Genomic DNA, 16,120 nt, shown 5'->3' with positions numbered 1-16,120 from the left:
AATTCCCATGCCCAGTGGCAATCACAGATACACATTTTATTTACTGTTTACTAAAATTTAGTATGCATTTTCATTTTTCTAGCCAAGTTCGTGGTCAAGGTTAATATAATATTTAAGCATTTTAAAAAAATAATTACAGAAATATGTACATACATGGAAAAAAAATAATAAAAAAATGAAAAAAGTAGATTATTAAAGTAAATAATACTCAAAGCTGTACTTCCACTTAAGGGGTTTCATCCATCTTGGATCTCAAAAAAGTCGAGTTTTCGTTTCAAATTTTGTTTGCATATAAAACAAATGTAAATAAATTTGAGAATATTCTCCCAAATCTTTTCCATTTTGGCCGTTCATACAAAAATGCACTTAGAGCCCTTGAGCTTTGCCAGCAAACGCTAGATGCTTATAAATTACTTAAGAAAAGAAGCAAAACAAAATGTCAATTACCCGTTATTTATTTATAAATTTCAACAATAAATCGCTAGCAGCTAGACTCTTTGTCTAAAAGTCACTTCAATCCTTCGTTCCTTCGTTTCTTTAACCTCGTCGCGTGACTTTATTGAATTTATCGCGGTAATTGCAAGTGATTAACAGTAATTTTACTGCACCTCAGAAATTCGTAGCAATGTGCATAAGTATTGTAAATACTTACGTAAATAACTGCATATTTATTTACTAATTTATATGCACTCACACATACAAACATACATATAAGCTTGCTCGTGGCCGCTGCGCATGCGCCGTTTACACTCGAGATAGCGCGATCACTCGCCGCTCAGCAGCATTCCAAATCATATGCATGCACTGGCTGCCTTAGAATCGGCATTACTACTTCCAGCACTAAATAATTTAAAAAGAATTCGAAAATATCCGCCATTTATTGCTATAATGTTCGCCAGCAGCGGTAGCCAGTGCAACTATCGACTTGCTGGCGTGTGATTTGTTGCGCCCGTAAGCGTGTGTTATGTGCACATGTAATTTAAACTGCTGGATATTTATTCAAGCTGTTAGGTAATTATACGAGAAAATCAAGAAAAAATCTATTTGTAGCACAAAATGGAGCTTTCAAGTGAACTAAAATTATGCAGAAGCCAACTATTTGATATTTTGATGTGGAGATGAGGATAAAATTTGTAATTTTTTGTTTAATAAGCAACGTCGAATCAATGCAATTGCATATCAGTGAACGCTGTACAGCCAAAAACGGGTCAGTGTTCGATGCAAAACACACTCACTGGCATATTGTTCACATCACAACATGGTATCGAAAATTAGCTTGATTCATCCTTAGTCAAGCATTCATTCCAAGCCGGCGCAGTTCTCTGGGGTTGGAATCCACAAGTTGCCAGAAAGATGAAAAACGTTAACGCTTCAGGCGGGCAACACTTTGAATATTACTGCTGTATATACATATATAGTCTCACGGGGGTAAGAGGTAGAATTTGCTTGCGGTAGAATATGCCTGTCGTAAGAGGCGACTAAAATCCCACAGTGCATATTGGACTGTTTTTTGGCTTGCCACGAATGAAAAGACAATTGAAGTTCAGCGAGCATGATGCGTGATCAACTGGTAGTAGCAAAAGCTACAAGGTTTGACCGGAAATGTAAATCTGGTACCACGGGCAGCAGTTAGCCATTGAAGTTCGCTCCAATCTGTTCATTGCTTTTGGTCCTTTGCGGAGATTCGTGGTAGCTGTGGTTTAAACCTAAAAGCAGTTAGAATTGAAAATTCAGTTCAGTGTGGAGTCGCACTGCGATCGGGTGCCGGACCTACAGCACGGCAGAGGTTTTAGATCGTCCTCGAACCCGACCAAGGTGGAAAAGGTGTCTCTTTCACCCGACCAATTGGAATCAAATAATACTTGCAAACAGGATGTATTATTCTAAATTATAAAAGAGTAAAATGTAATTCACACACAGTTATTTATTTTACAATAATTATTAAAAAAAAAGATATAAAGGTCCACCATTCTATTGAAGTACCTACAAGAAGCCACGAATCACCAATAAACTCCGCGAAAATCATGACTCTTAAATTTTCGAAATAGTGAAAGTGCAGTGGACATAAATTGCATAAATCACCGTTATTGGCTAATGATTATAGACGGAGGAAAAACCGAAAATGCAGCAATTTCGATAAACTAACAACAAAGGTAAATAAATATCGAAGTACATGCATAAATTTGTAGGCACTTACAATGTATTTACATATATATATGTATGTATGAGTAAATATAGGTAGACAGGCAAGTAACGATGTAATGCCGACATAAATCCATGTCGCACCGATGGAAAAGACACACAACCGGCCGGTCGCGCAATAACTCTGGCGATTGCAGCGGTGCTTTGGCATGCATTTGTGTATGTGTGTGTGTGTGCTTGCATTGGCAGCATGACATGTTGCCACATTTTACGCTCGTGTGAGAAATTAAAACGTTTGGCAAACCATAAACTGCACTGCACCCCACCGCACCGGCCGCGACACCATTCGGACGGACAGCATGCAAATGTTACATCACGCAGAAACGAATGTATGTTCGCTTGTGTGAATGTGCGTGAATGCGTGCGTGTGCGTAGATTGCAGTTATAAATGAGCGTGTAGATAATAATCGGCGACATGGTGCGATATTGGTCATATTTTACAAAAAAAGACAGTTATGTACATATGCTAATATTTATCGCCACAGAAATTTGTTGTTGTTTTTTCTCTTGATATTTATTTGTTTTAATTTTTGTATATTCAATTAAGAGAACTATGACAACAAGGTAGGCAGTTTTGGCACTTTTTTCCGACGTACAATTTTGCTGTTGGATTTCTTTACTATATTTTTAAAGAACTTATTGAAATTGTTTCAAATTTATTTAAAATATACATTTTTTCTTTAATTAGTTACTAACGTATGGTATTATTATAATAGTATTTTTGTTTTCAGTTAAATTATAATTTAATTTGAGTACTCGTTGAACTACTTACTTTGTATCTCAACAGAATCTGAACTGAGGGTTCGTTATACAAGTATTCTCACTAAAAAAATTAACAAAAATTACGAAAACTGGTTTTAAAATTATAAACCCGGAGCTTCGAAATATACCTATTAAGACGGTATTCAAATCCAGAAATTTTAAAAATCAATTTTTTTTATAATTCGAGAGTTCAGATATTCAAAAATGTTTCCTCAAAAGGTTTTTCAAAATTGAAATTATTTTTGATGAGGTAGCCATGATATGGCATTAATGTTCTTTAAGGGGTTACATGGGTTTACGCGTTTGAAATTTTTTTTTTTTTGTTTTATTAAAACCTTTAGAATATTGTCCTAAATTTTCCAGTTGATCCGAGTAATAATTTCGGAGATACAGCCTTGAGGACTTGTACGCTCGAGGTTAGTTAGGCTAAGTGCGCTGTCTTCAAACGCGTTTTTCTCGAAACTGTGTTTTTGAAGTCGGTTGGCAAGATTTCTCAAGAACTGCTCAACCGATCTTCATAAAATTTTACACAGGGCTTGAGATAAAATTCTTAAAGACTTGGTTGAAAGATTTTTTCGATTACAACTATTTGCAAAAAAAAAAAATATTTAAATTTTTTATTAGAAAAAATTGTTGAAAAATGTTGTTTGTAGTTTTACCCGAGGAAACCCCTTAAATATCTCTCTATAACACAAAGTAATCGAAAATAAAAAATTGGCCGTTATTTTTTAGTAGTCGTCATTTTATTAAGAAAGGAATCCAAAATTAGTTTTTTAGCTTCTTGAGATGACGACATTCCTACTAATCAAGAATCCATCATTGCTTTATTTCATGGCGACGAGGACACGGCCTTTTTCTCCATCTGCTTCAAGGTTTTTTTTTTGTTTGTGTACTCGTTAAATATAAATAAACTTTATAAAAAATGGATAATAAAAATATCAAATGATTTCTGTTCGAATTTCTTTTATAAAAAAGTGTTTTGTTTTACTTCTATGTACTTCTGGTCGAAATGAGCCTAATGGCATAGTTGTACTCACAATAATAGTATCCAAAAATATAAATAAGGCAGATTTGATAAATGATTGCTTATACCGTTAAACAACGAAACATTTTTTTAATTTAATGGAACCATTTGCTATTGAAAAATCTGGAAACTATAATTTCTCACCCGATTTTGACAGTTTCGAGTCTCGGTCGCTCAATGAAGACCTAGAGTATATTACAAAATGAGGAATGCAGCGCAAGTCTCGAACCCTCGAAGAAAGCCTGATTAGATTGCAAAATAAGGTATGCACCGCGACCTAAGGTCTATTGTGCCCTGAAGGTCTCACTTTGATCATTTATGCTGAGCGCACGGAAAAAGAAATCGAATTTCTTTTCTTTAAGGTAAATTGAACCTGCACTTATTTGAGTGAAGTAAAGAATTACTGAACTAACTGTTGAGAAAAAATGGCGAACTGGATGAATCTACGAAATCACATTTTGTTTATAAGAAAATTTTATATTTTTCCACAAAAATTTTGGATTCTAAAACTAGGTCTATAGCGTAAATTAGCTCATGTTTTACCTTCATCCATACCTTGCTCGCCATTCTACTATATACTATTTCCTTGTATATAATTTTTTTAATTAAGTTCCATAAATTGGTCAAAGCTTGAACTGAAAATGAGTCGCGAAACCGCATACTTTGAATTATAACTAATATAGAAATAGCAACTTTTATTGTTTTGGTTTGAAATTTTCAAAATGAGTGTGCGATTAAGAAATGTTATGACGCACATTGACGTCTTTACTCACGCTTCGCCTACGTAAGTGGCTTCTTTTGGCTTTGTTTTCTTGTGTTTCTTGGCAAAGCAGCTGATTTGATTCCTCATTAAGTATAATTTCGAAGTATCGGTTTGTATTTAAGCAGAAATTGCAGTTTAATCCGCAAAGTTAGTAAATACCTATATACGAGCAAATGATGGTTGCCTACAGACATATCTAAAACTCGTATGTATACTAAAGTGTGCATATGTGCAATACAAAGCTCATTGTAGCTAAAAGAAAAAGCATTCATTGTAGTTCCCCTTGCTCGGAGAACTTGCAGTAAGCCCCTCGCTGAGTGACACTTTTATCTGACTTTTTTGTTTCTTTACAATTCAAGAGCATAACAAAGAGTTTGAATGATTAGGTTGAAACTTTTTGTGTGACGCAAATGTAAAGTTTCGCTGATAAACGCTTAGACCGGGAGCTAGTAGAGCGATTGTACTCTTTTTATCGTTATTTTATTTTTTCTGTGTTTTGTTTGGTTTTTTTCTGTTTATCTAAAGTTTTTTTTTACTTATGGCGTATATACATATTTAGTAATATGAAAGCTGACTGCATTTTAATGAAATTCACAGTTTTATCTAAAAGTTTCTTATTTTATTTTTAGCATTACAAATATTTATTTGAATAATATGCATATGTATATGTAATTGTTTACATGGTTCAATTAAACGCTTTTACATATATGTATGTTCTCTTATAGAATTTCTCGGGTTGCATTTAAGGGTGTCGTGTACCTTCGCATTCAAATTTCGGGCCTGATTTCAATGGTGATGAATTGCAAAAACAACTACTCATGGTAATAGCAAAATATTTTTTTTAATTCATTAACTTTTTAAAAGCAATTATGTTTTCAAAGCCCCGTTATTGGAACTTTTTTGAATAGACCACCAGCAGTGCGACGTAGTTGTCTTATTGACAAGAGATTTTAGCTTCATAAACCATAAAACTATAAACAATTTTTACTTGATATTTATAAACCCAAGTTATGACTGGCCACAAGAATTTTTTAATATTTGAAAATCTGACTTAATTGCAGCGTTTAAAAAAAATATACCATATTTTTCAAATTAAAAATTAGTGAAAAGTGTCAAGTTCTTGCCTAAACATAACGGGATGTTTTGTAAGTCAGTAGCTATTTACAGATTTTTAATTTTTTTTATAGTATGTAGTGTCAAAAACTATGTAGTGTCGAAACTAAAACAACTCTACTTTCGGGAAGACGCGTTCAAAGATAAATAGAGGAATGCGGATAGACATGTCTATTGTAGAAATATACAAAAAAATTTCAAACGACGAAAGTTGACGACTCTCTTAAGCGGTTACATGGGTTTACGGGTTTCAAAAAACCGAAATTTTTCTAAATTTTCAAGTTGATCCGAGCAATAGTTTCAGAGATACAGCCTTGAGAACTTGTGTGCTCGAGGCTAGCTAGGCTAAGTGTGCCGTCTTCAAACGCGTTTTTCTCGAAACTGTGTTTTTGAAGTCGGTTGGCAAAATTTCTCGAGAACTACTAAGCCGATCTTCCTAGAATTTTATACAGGTCTTTGAGATACAATTTTTAAAGAGTTGAACGAAGGATTTTTTTTTCAATTACAACTATTTGACAAAAAAAATGTCGTGATATTTTCACTAAAACTTTAATTTTTTTGTAAAAATGCCTGCCAAAAATCCAATTTTCAATTTTTTTTCTACTTCGAAGTTCTAAGTTCAGGTTTTAACTAAAACACGTATTTTTTCACTTTAGATGATATTTTAAGAAGTTATTTCATTTTTTATATGAGAAAAAATTTTTTGAAAAAAGGCTGTTTTTTACTCGAGGAAACCTATGCAACCACTTACGGTATTCAAAGCATTTTCTTCAAATCGAAAATATTCCATGCTCTTTGCTCTCTTTTTATTATTAATAAACAAATGTTTTAAAAAAAATAAACACAAAGATACAATTTATTATATCTTAAAAATATTTCATTCAATGAAATCGTAATGAACCAAAAATAAATCTTTATATATAAAAAGTACGTGTCACGTTGTTTGTCCGCGATGGACTTCTGAACTACTGAACCGATTTTAGTAAAATTTAGCACACGGTGTCCAGTTCGAACTCAGAAGATAGGTAGTGAAAACAATTCAAAAATTAAAAATACAATGAAAGCTCTATTAAATGGACGCTCTATTAAGCGGACAACTCTATTAACTGGACAGAAAGGCTGGTAACCAGACGTTGAGAAATCAGCCTTAAATCCATTATTTTTTTTCAAATAAATTTATGTGTATGTACATATTCAATATTAAACCTCAAGTACAATCCCTTGGATTCTTATACCGATAAAAACGTTTTCGCTCTTTATTTATAGATAAAATGTTCTCTGTATTGAATAGTTTATTATATGAATAATAGTACAAAGTGTATACCACAGCAACGTGTGGCCGGATCACCTAGTTCTATATAAATATTCAAGTCTGAAATTCAAAAAAAAATTACGTTTTATCTTTTGACAACTGCATGTTTCGGTATTCCGTAAATATAATTCTAGACTTTTGAAAACTATTATCTGCATATTATGTGAAAGTATGTATATATATTTATTTAAGAAGCATATTGAAAGAACAGCACTTCGAGATTCCACCAAGACATCGAATTTGATTCTACCGTTAGCTTTATTTGGCATATTGAACAAGTATGTTATCAAACTAAAAAGTACAACACATTTTAGAAAAAAAGAGGTTGTATTCGATTCACTGCTCTCTATGTTAGAACTGGTCTATACGTGGCTCATTGGCTTAGCAGACTATACTAACCTAACCTATGTTAGAAAACTGTGTTCTTGTTAAAGTATTTACCTATGAAACGCACAACAAAGTTAAATACATAGTCAAGAGAGCATTTGAAAGTCTCATTAAAGTGTTATAATATATTACTATTCTTTAAGCATTTAATTATGTCAGTATTCCATACTTATACCAGTTGTTTCTTCGATACGCCACTTCAAGAGACTTAGTGAATCGAAATCTTTTTATACTTGTTTGCAAAGGAAATCGAGGGTTGCGTCATTCGAACGTAGATAAAAGAATAAAAAAACAAACTCAGAAAGAATTTCTCCGGCTTAGTTATGTATATTTTTTATATACATATATTCAAATATAATATACTTGTTTTTAAGCAGCTTTCGTATTTTTTGCATAGGAAAATTATTGGCTTAAAACCGCAACAAAGTAAGTGAACTTGCGTATTCATTATCAGAGGCATTACTTACAAACAAACATTTATATTTTTTCATGCTGGTTACTGTATTTGTTATTATTCTTTTCTTTTTTACTACTGCACCCCTTTTGCACTCACCTTGCATTTCATCGGCGCGATCAGTTTTCATACCCTGTTGTGCAACCGCAGCCAAACCGATCGCATATTCCCGATCGCATTTGGCTTTCAATTGTATGGATCGTTTCATGGTCTCCATAAGTCGTAGTTCGGCATCTTGGCGCACGATTAATGCCTCGTGCGCGGCACGGCCCTGCAGGGCCGATGAGAAACCCATAGCTGTAGGCTTTTATTGTTAACGGTTAAATTTGTTTTTTACTTTTTCACTAATTTTGAAGTGTTAAAAAAATATATTTTTTTGTGTTTTGTGGTCTTACAATGCGGTTGGTATTATGTGGTTGGGTAGCACCGGTTTTATTTTTTTTAATAAAAACACATTTATTTCAAGAATTTTTTGATTTTGCTTTTCACATTGTTTTTTGTTTAATTATTCACATGAATTTACAGGTATTCATAGGTAAATGTGTAAATTTTTGATTTTCTAGATATTTAGGAGATAATTATTTTATTGGTAGAAGACACATATATATTTAATTAATTGTTATAAAAATTTAGCGATGTTGAAATTGTTGCTTTTAGAATTGCTTTGTAATCGTTCACGAAGTCTTCGTGCACAAGTATATATTAATTTCCAATTTATAAACTTTATAAAGTAGATTGTTTTAAGTTCACAATTATAAAACATTATTAACAATTAAAAATAAAATAATATATTTTAAGTATATTAAAAATAAAACTATTTAAAATTACAAAATTTTAAATAATTTTATTATGTAAAACTATTAATACTATTTTTTTTTAATTATTTTAGTTCCAGTTTTTTATGCTATTGTTCAAAAAAAAACTAATTATAGTATTTTTCAAATAAAACCAGCACTTTTTCATGCAAATTTCAATACTAAAAAAATTTTCAAAATATTTTTTTTTTTTGAAAAATTGGTAGTATGTTTTGGAAATTATAAAAATTCTGATTTTTTTTAAATTTATATATTCCACATTTAAAAATTTATTTTTTTTTTATTTTTATGTAAGATTTTGAATATTATTTTTAATATTTTGATAATTTTTTTATCTGTTTAGGTTCCAAAACAATATATAATATAATCAACTAATAACAGCACTTTGTCATACAAATTTCAAAACTAACAAAATTTAAACAATTTTCAAAACTATTTTTTTTTTTTTTTTGATTTTTTTTAATTACAAAAATTCTGAAATTCTCCATTTTAATTTATATATTTGCTTTCTACACGTAAATATCAACATTCAATCTAACATCAATCACAAATTAATTGTTTAGATATCCGATTTAGCCAACTAGTGCTAATAGCTATTACACTAGCACAAAAGCATTGAATGCTCGAGCAGAAAAATCAGTAAAATGAACTATAAAAATATTTATTCATGTGGCGCTCAATATAAACATCAAAGCACAATATTTCAAAAACATTAAATCATTTCAGAAACCACTGACTGCAAATTTCGTAGAAACAAAACTAGCGCAAGCAAAAGAAAAGATTTTGAAAAAATTCAGAAAGATACAGCAACTGTGGGAAAGAAATAGCTTTGTATAAAAAAACTCAAAATGATGCCATTTTTTGTAATGTGATTATACAAGCAAGATTACAGTGCATGCGTAAAACTACATAAATATGTAGGTATGTATGTATCTATCTATATGTTTTGAAGACTTTCACAAATTTTTTTGCTTTTGCTGATTTGCATTATTTTCAACTCGCGCAGAATATTTCGACACTTCATTTCATTTCGTTCAATTTCGTTTCATTCAATTCGCTTTACACTCTACTTTCTTGCGTATGTTTTGCTGGCATGTCAGTCATATGAACTCTCTGCATGTTGTTGTGATTTTCGAAATTTTATGGCACTTTTATTGGCCAAGTCAGCGGCTGGAGCTTCATATAATGTACGAGCACATGCCAATTTGCAAATTTTGCAAAATATTTTGAACCACAACACATTGCAGAGAGATGTTCGAGCACATGCCCGCACTTAGTATGTGAGCAATGCATATTTTGGTATGTGAAAAACAACAACAATAATTGGCTTTGGTAAAAAATGTTGTGATGCAAAATATTTTTTTGCTAATTTTTAAAATAAATATATATATATAATCAAGGCAATTATATATTTACTTATGTATGTAAATATATTTACATTTTTAAATTTTTTCCAATTTTTCATTTTTTAAAAAATGTGTTACTTTTTAAATGTTTTTATTCACATTCCAAGCAAATATTCAGTTTTATTATAATTATACCCTGAACAGGGTATATTAAGTTTGTCACGAAGTTTGTAACACCCAGTAGGAAGCGTCGGAGACCCTATAAAGTGCATACATACATATATAAATGATGTTGAGCTGACTCGATTTGGCCATGTCCGCTTGTTTGTCTGTCCGTCCGTCTGTCCATCCGTCCGTCTGTATATATACGATCTAGTTCTTCAGTTTTTAAGATATCGTTTTGAAATTTTGCAAACGTCATTTTCTCTTCAAAAAACTCCTCATTTGTCGGAACTGCCGATATCGGACCACTATAACTTATAGCTGCCACACAAACTGCACGATCGGAATCAAGTTCTTGAATGGAAAGCTTTCACATTTGACAATTTATCTTCACAAAAGTTGGCACAGGTTATTTTTTAGGGCAAAAATGTAATATCCGAAGAAATTGTTCAGATCGGTTAACTATAGTATATAGCTGCCATACAAACCGAACGATCGGAGTCAAGGGCTTGTATGGGAAACTTTCGCATAAGACGTGTTATCTTCACGAAAATTGACACGGATTACTGCTTAAGGTAATAATATAATCTCCGAAAAAATTGTTCAGATCGGATTACTATAGCATATAGCTTCCATATAAACTGAACACATAGTTACTAAAAGAAATGCACCTGTGAAGGGTATATCAGCTTCGGTGCAGCCGAAGTTAACGTTTTTTCTTGTTTTTTACTTTCAAATCACCTTAAATATATAAAACAGTCAAATTAACTTCACGAACAGTAAACGCTTTTTCAAATATGCGTGTAACTTCGGAAATACTCACCAGAACTATATGCAATTTTCTTTATGTATTCTTAGATATATATTATATATGCATTAAAAAAAAAAAAAATTATCTTCAGTGTAACTATCAGAGCATATTTTAAAAGGACTCAAAGAGTTTTCTTACAAAATTTTTTCTTTACTTCAGAAATTATCACATCACAAAGGAAATATATCGATTGGCAAAGTGAGGATCCCTACTGAAGATCGGCAGTAACTAAACGTCTAAAAAATACTAATTATCTCGCTACTTATTCTAGAAATATCATTGCAGAAAGCTGATGTGAAAATAAAATTTTGTCCAAGCGCAAATACTTTTTATTTGCACTCAAGAACTGATTATTTAAGTAGCTTCCTTTCCTCTCAACAAAGTGGTGCGATCAGACCATAAAAACATGGAACTGATTAAAATAACTTAAAAATGGTAGAAATTGAAATTATAGCCCGAGACTAACTGAATCGAGCTATAAGCAATTAAAAAAAAGGGTGTTCCTTTGGAAGCCTTTCTGTGGAATACGAGGGCTTCCTGCACTTGGAAAAACCAGAATTAATTAGCAGAAACCGGATCCTTGATAAGGAGCTTAAAACTATCATGATATGGTGCTGTTATGGAAATATATTTCGAGAAATATTTGTGTCATTACAACAACAATAACTCAATCTAGACATATACATGGCCTAAAATTAGAGTTACTGAAATATTTTTATTCCCTCTAGTCTCTCAGTTTTCGAGACATCGATCTGAAATTTTGCACAGTTTAAGTTCACATCCCCAACAGCCTTAAAGAAAGCTGACTCGCCAACATTTTGTTAACATTCAATAAATTTTTCTACGATTTTGCAATAAACAAATGAAAATTGATCAGCAAACACCTTCACTGACTATTTGTATGCCTCCAATTATTTACACTAGTTTACTATATTTATTTTTTCACAACCCAAATACGCTACAATGGCACTTGAACTTTAAGCCTTTTTCGAACGTAATGCTGTTTGTTGTTATTGTTTTGCTTTTGCTAACCCATGTTTAGCTGCAATATTGTTCTTAACATCGATATGGTTGGCGTCACTGTTGTTGTTATTCTTGTTGTTATTGTTATTATTGACGTGTTGCTATCTTTGTTGAGCGTGTTGCTGATGTTTTCGAAAAACTAGTTTTTCCAGCATAAAAACCACTACAATAACAACAGCAACAACAACACCAAGAACAAACAATGCCGAGCGTTGAGCTGGTGCAAGTAAGGTAAGCTAAGGTAGTTGCCTGGATAGCCATCGAAGTATGTGTGTGTGTGTATGTGTAGATAAATAAGCAAACAAAAATAAACACAGACGAAGCTCGCACACACACAGCTGCACGCGCTTGAGAGTGGATTGGCAGGAGCACAACTCCAGCATTGCTTGACTGCTGACTTTTCTCCGGCACTTTGACTGTTTGCTAGCGGGAGCTCCACAGCGCTGGATTTGAGCAACGAGTAGCACTCGCTTTGCCGCCACAGGTCGCTGCTGGCTGTGTATGTTTGTTTTTGTTTGTTTGTGTGCACGTGTGTGTGTGTGTGTGTGTGTGTGAAAACGGGTTAGGCTTAACAACAAAGCGACTCGTTGGAGGCAACTACAACCAGACCAACAGGGCGGCAATAAATACACAAAGCACCGTAGTCAACAAAAGACAGCTAAAACAACAAGAACTACAGCACGACAACAACAACAATAGTAATACCAATAAGAACAATAAAGTACGGCGATGCAAACGCTGTAAGGTGACGGCGCATGAGGCACACATACACATCCACTGGTGTCGAGCTGAGCAAGCGGACGGACGCCGCGCAACAAACCGAAAACTATCAAGCAGCAAATAAATCTTGTGCTCAATCAGCGATAAAACAAACTTGAACACTAAAAGACCGCAAAACATCAAAAACAAAGCATAAAATCGGTATCACGTTGTGAGATTAAAAATTTGAAAAGTATATATACATATGTATGTAAGTATATGCTCTTAAAATAAAAGAAAAAACAAAAAAATTATGAAAACGATTTCACGCTCAAAAAAAATATTTTTGTTTATTTATTTAATTTTTTTGCTATTATATTTTTATGAAAAACGATTTCACACTCAAAAAAAATTTTTTGTTTATTTTTTTAATTCTTAATTTTTTTTTCTTTTTTATAAAAAATATTTTTTACGATTTCAGCTGCTTTCAATCAACTTTGTGCATAATTTTTTTATATATGTATGTATGTACATATGTGTATTTATATAAAAATTTATGCATGCTCAAATCTGTGCTGCCAATATTTTCTTAACGCTTTTGGGAATGCAAAACAACGAAAGTTTTTCACAACAACAGCAACAACAAGTTCACAATATGCTTAACAGCCACTGGTCTCGCTTATAAACAGACAATAATAAAAATTTGCAAAAATCACGCGCGTATCTCGAAGACGCACGGAAAGATCTTCTACTTTAACGCTACCTCGGCAACGATGCGCGCTTAAACACTTTTTTCACATTTTTTTATTATTATTATTTTTTTTGCATTCAATTTTTTTAATTTAACCACTATTTTTTTTAATGCTGCAGCTACTCCATAGCCTGAACGTTTTCGGTTCAACCAAAATGTCACATTCAATTTGGTTATAATTTGGTTATTCACGCGCACAAAGAATTGCCAGCCAAAGGGAGGGGAAGTTGGCTGGAGGGGGGTCCGCAAGATATCAGCGCGCACGGAGCCACTCACACGCTTTGTGTTTCGCTAACAACACACTTTGCATAGCGCACTTTATTTTATCAGCTTTCGATTTGTTTTACACTTCAATAAACTTTCGTATTGGCATTTCTTCCAACCAATTTGCTTGCACTTGACATTTCGCAATTTCTTTGTAAATTGATATTTTAACGTAGCAAATTTATTAATTTACTAACAATTAGTATTTTCATATTTTTATGGCTTTTACTCACAACTTGTTTTCGAAAACTCTTACGATTTCACACACACACAATTCGACTGAGTGGCTAAAATATTAAATAAATAAATAAATCCAAGAATTGACCGACCGGCCGCACTTCCAGACCGCACACGTACACGCTTCGAACAAGACTCGCCGCAACTGTTGGAGGCCCAAATGAAAATAGCAACCTAGCACATCATCACAACACAACGGCTCCCCAACTCAACGGCGGCCGAAAACAGCAAAAGCAAAGTCACTCAAACATGTTCGAACATGACCCCCTGCTGCAAGCGCTCAAATGGCGAGTGGAGTGCTTCTTGGGGATTTCTCTACTTTATTTAGTTATTTCGTATTTTTATCTTGTCAACCTAGCAAGACGCCGCTGGCATGCCGCTCTTTTGCTGCCTGCGTTGCCATAATTTTGTATTTGGTGTTGTTGTATTTTTCTTTTGTTTTTGTTTTTGGCAGTGTCTGAATCAGTTGCGTTGTTTGTCAACGCTGGAAAATTGTAGGTATTAAAATGAGGTCAACCACCTATGAAATTTTTTGGAAGCCTTCAAATTGAGTGTTAATTAATTTTTGGCATTGTTCAATCAACTTTGGGTTTTTATTGCGCCATAGTGCTATGAGCTTATGAAATTATTGTTATGAATTCCCAGAAGATAGTGATGGTGTCCACTGTGATTCTAATTAAATTAATAAAGAACAGCTTCAATTAAATAGATTTTAGTGTCTGAAATGTGCTAATTGACACACCAACAGACGAAATTTCACCCACACTGGTCCAATTAAAATCTTGAAATCTTTCAATGAATATACTTTAGAAGTGCTGTGGAGCCTCTTCGAAATCGACAATGCAGATTATGTAGTATTTTGAGGTTCTGAGTAAAGTCTTGATTGTTTAGAATCCGTGAAAAATACGGAAAACTTTTCCAGTTCTTTCGTTCGTAATAAAACTCATTCAAAATATAGAGTGTTTCAACCAAAGGAAGTAACATTCTCATGCTCACTTCTTCACATTATCTTATTACTAGATTCTTAAAGCTGCGAATTTTCAATTCTGAATATTTTTTATACTTGTTCCAGGTATTCATAACCTAACTTTCTCACTACTGATCTTGAACTATCATTATTAAAACTGTACATTTGAATTTGAAAAATTTATAATCCTCCATAGAAAATTTTATACACAAAAGTAAGAATAAGAACAGCAAACGACGCCATATTTTGTCTCACTTTTTTGACATTTCTTTTCAATAAGATTTGCCATTTCATCATGGAAAGGTATACGATCCAACAACGAGTCGAAAGTATTAAAATTTACTATTTCGGAGTCAGTGGCCTCAACTTTACGAGCGCTACGTCCAATTTAAGGCCGTCATGATCGTCCTGTGAGATCAATAGTTGAGCGTCTAGTGGAAAATTTGAATCCACAGGCACAGTACAAAATGTTCCCGTGTCAGTGAGACAAAGAAATGCCCGTAATGTCAAGAATATTGCTGACGCTAGCGCATCAATTAAGGAAGACCCAAATCAGTCTCTCACACGTCGTTCTCAAGCGTTGGGGATCTCTGTGGCGTCGTTGGGGCGAATTTTGCGTTAAGATCTTAGCCTACATCTTTACAAGATCAAATTGACGCAAGAATTGAAGCCGCTTGCCCACCAGAATCGTCCTATGTTCGTGAATTGGGCTGAACATGAAAATGATCCTGATTTTCAGCGAAAAATCGTCTTCAGCGATGAGGCTCATTTCTGGCTGAATGGCTTAGTCAATAAGCAAAAAGCAGCAATCCACACCTACTCCATGAGTCACCATTGCATTCCGAAAAATTACAGATTGGAGCAGTTTATGGACCGGCGGCGTCATTGGGCCGTACTTCTGCCGTGATGATCAAGATCGAAACGATATTGTGAATGAGAATTTCTACCGCCAGAGTTGGATAATATGGACCTGGACAATATGTGGTTCCAACAGGCCACACAACGAATGTCACAATCGATTTATTGAA

At 33.3% G+C, this 16,120-nt stretch overlaps 1 protein-coding gene across 7 annotated transcripts in view; it reads right to left on the bottom strand.

Moving 5' to 3' along the window:
* LOC126753480 (tyrosine-protein kinase Fer) overlaps positions 1–14,272 on the bottom strand; it is a 93,803-nt gene extending 79,531 nt beyond the window's left edge. For 5 of the 7 annotated variants that reach the window (XM_050464999.1, XM_050465016.1, XM_050465008.1 and 2 more), the window contains exons 1-2: positions 14,122–14,272; positions 8,117–8,576 (exon numbers count right to left, since the gene is read on the bottom strand). In XM_050464999.1, the coding sequence (XP_050320956.1) occupies positions 8,117–8,312 (196 nt within the window). In that variant the 5' untranslated portion in view covers positions 8,313–8,576; positions 14,122–14,272. The other 2 variants (XM_050465006.1, XM_050465005.1) reach the window with 2 other exon arrangements.
* Positions 14,273–16,120: the final 1,848 nt, after the last annotated feature.

This window comes from Bactrocera neohumeralis, chromosome 2, assembly GCF_024586455.1.
Source record: "Bactrocera neohumeralis isolate Rockhampton chromosome 2, APGP_CSIRO_Bneo_wtdbg2-racon-allhic-juicebox.fasta_v2, whole genome shotgun sequence".
NCBI classification, from domain to species: Eukaryota; Metazoa; Arthropoda; class Insecta; order Diptera; family Tephritidae; genus Bactrocera; species Bactrocera neohumeralis.
Note: the sequence above shows the minus strand (reverse complement) of the source record. Positions and strands in the feature narration are given on the sequence as shown.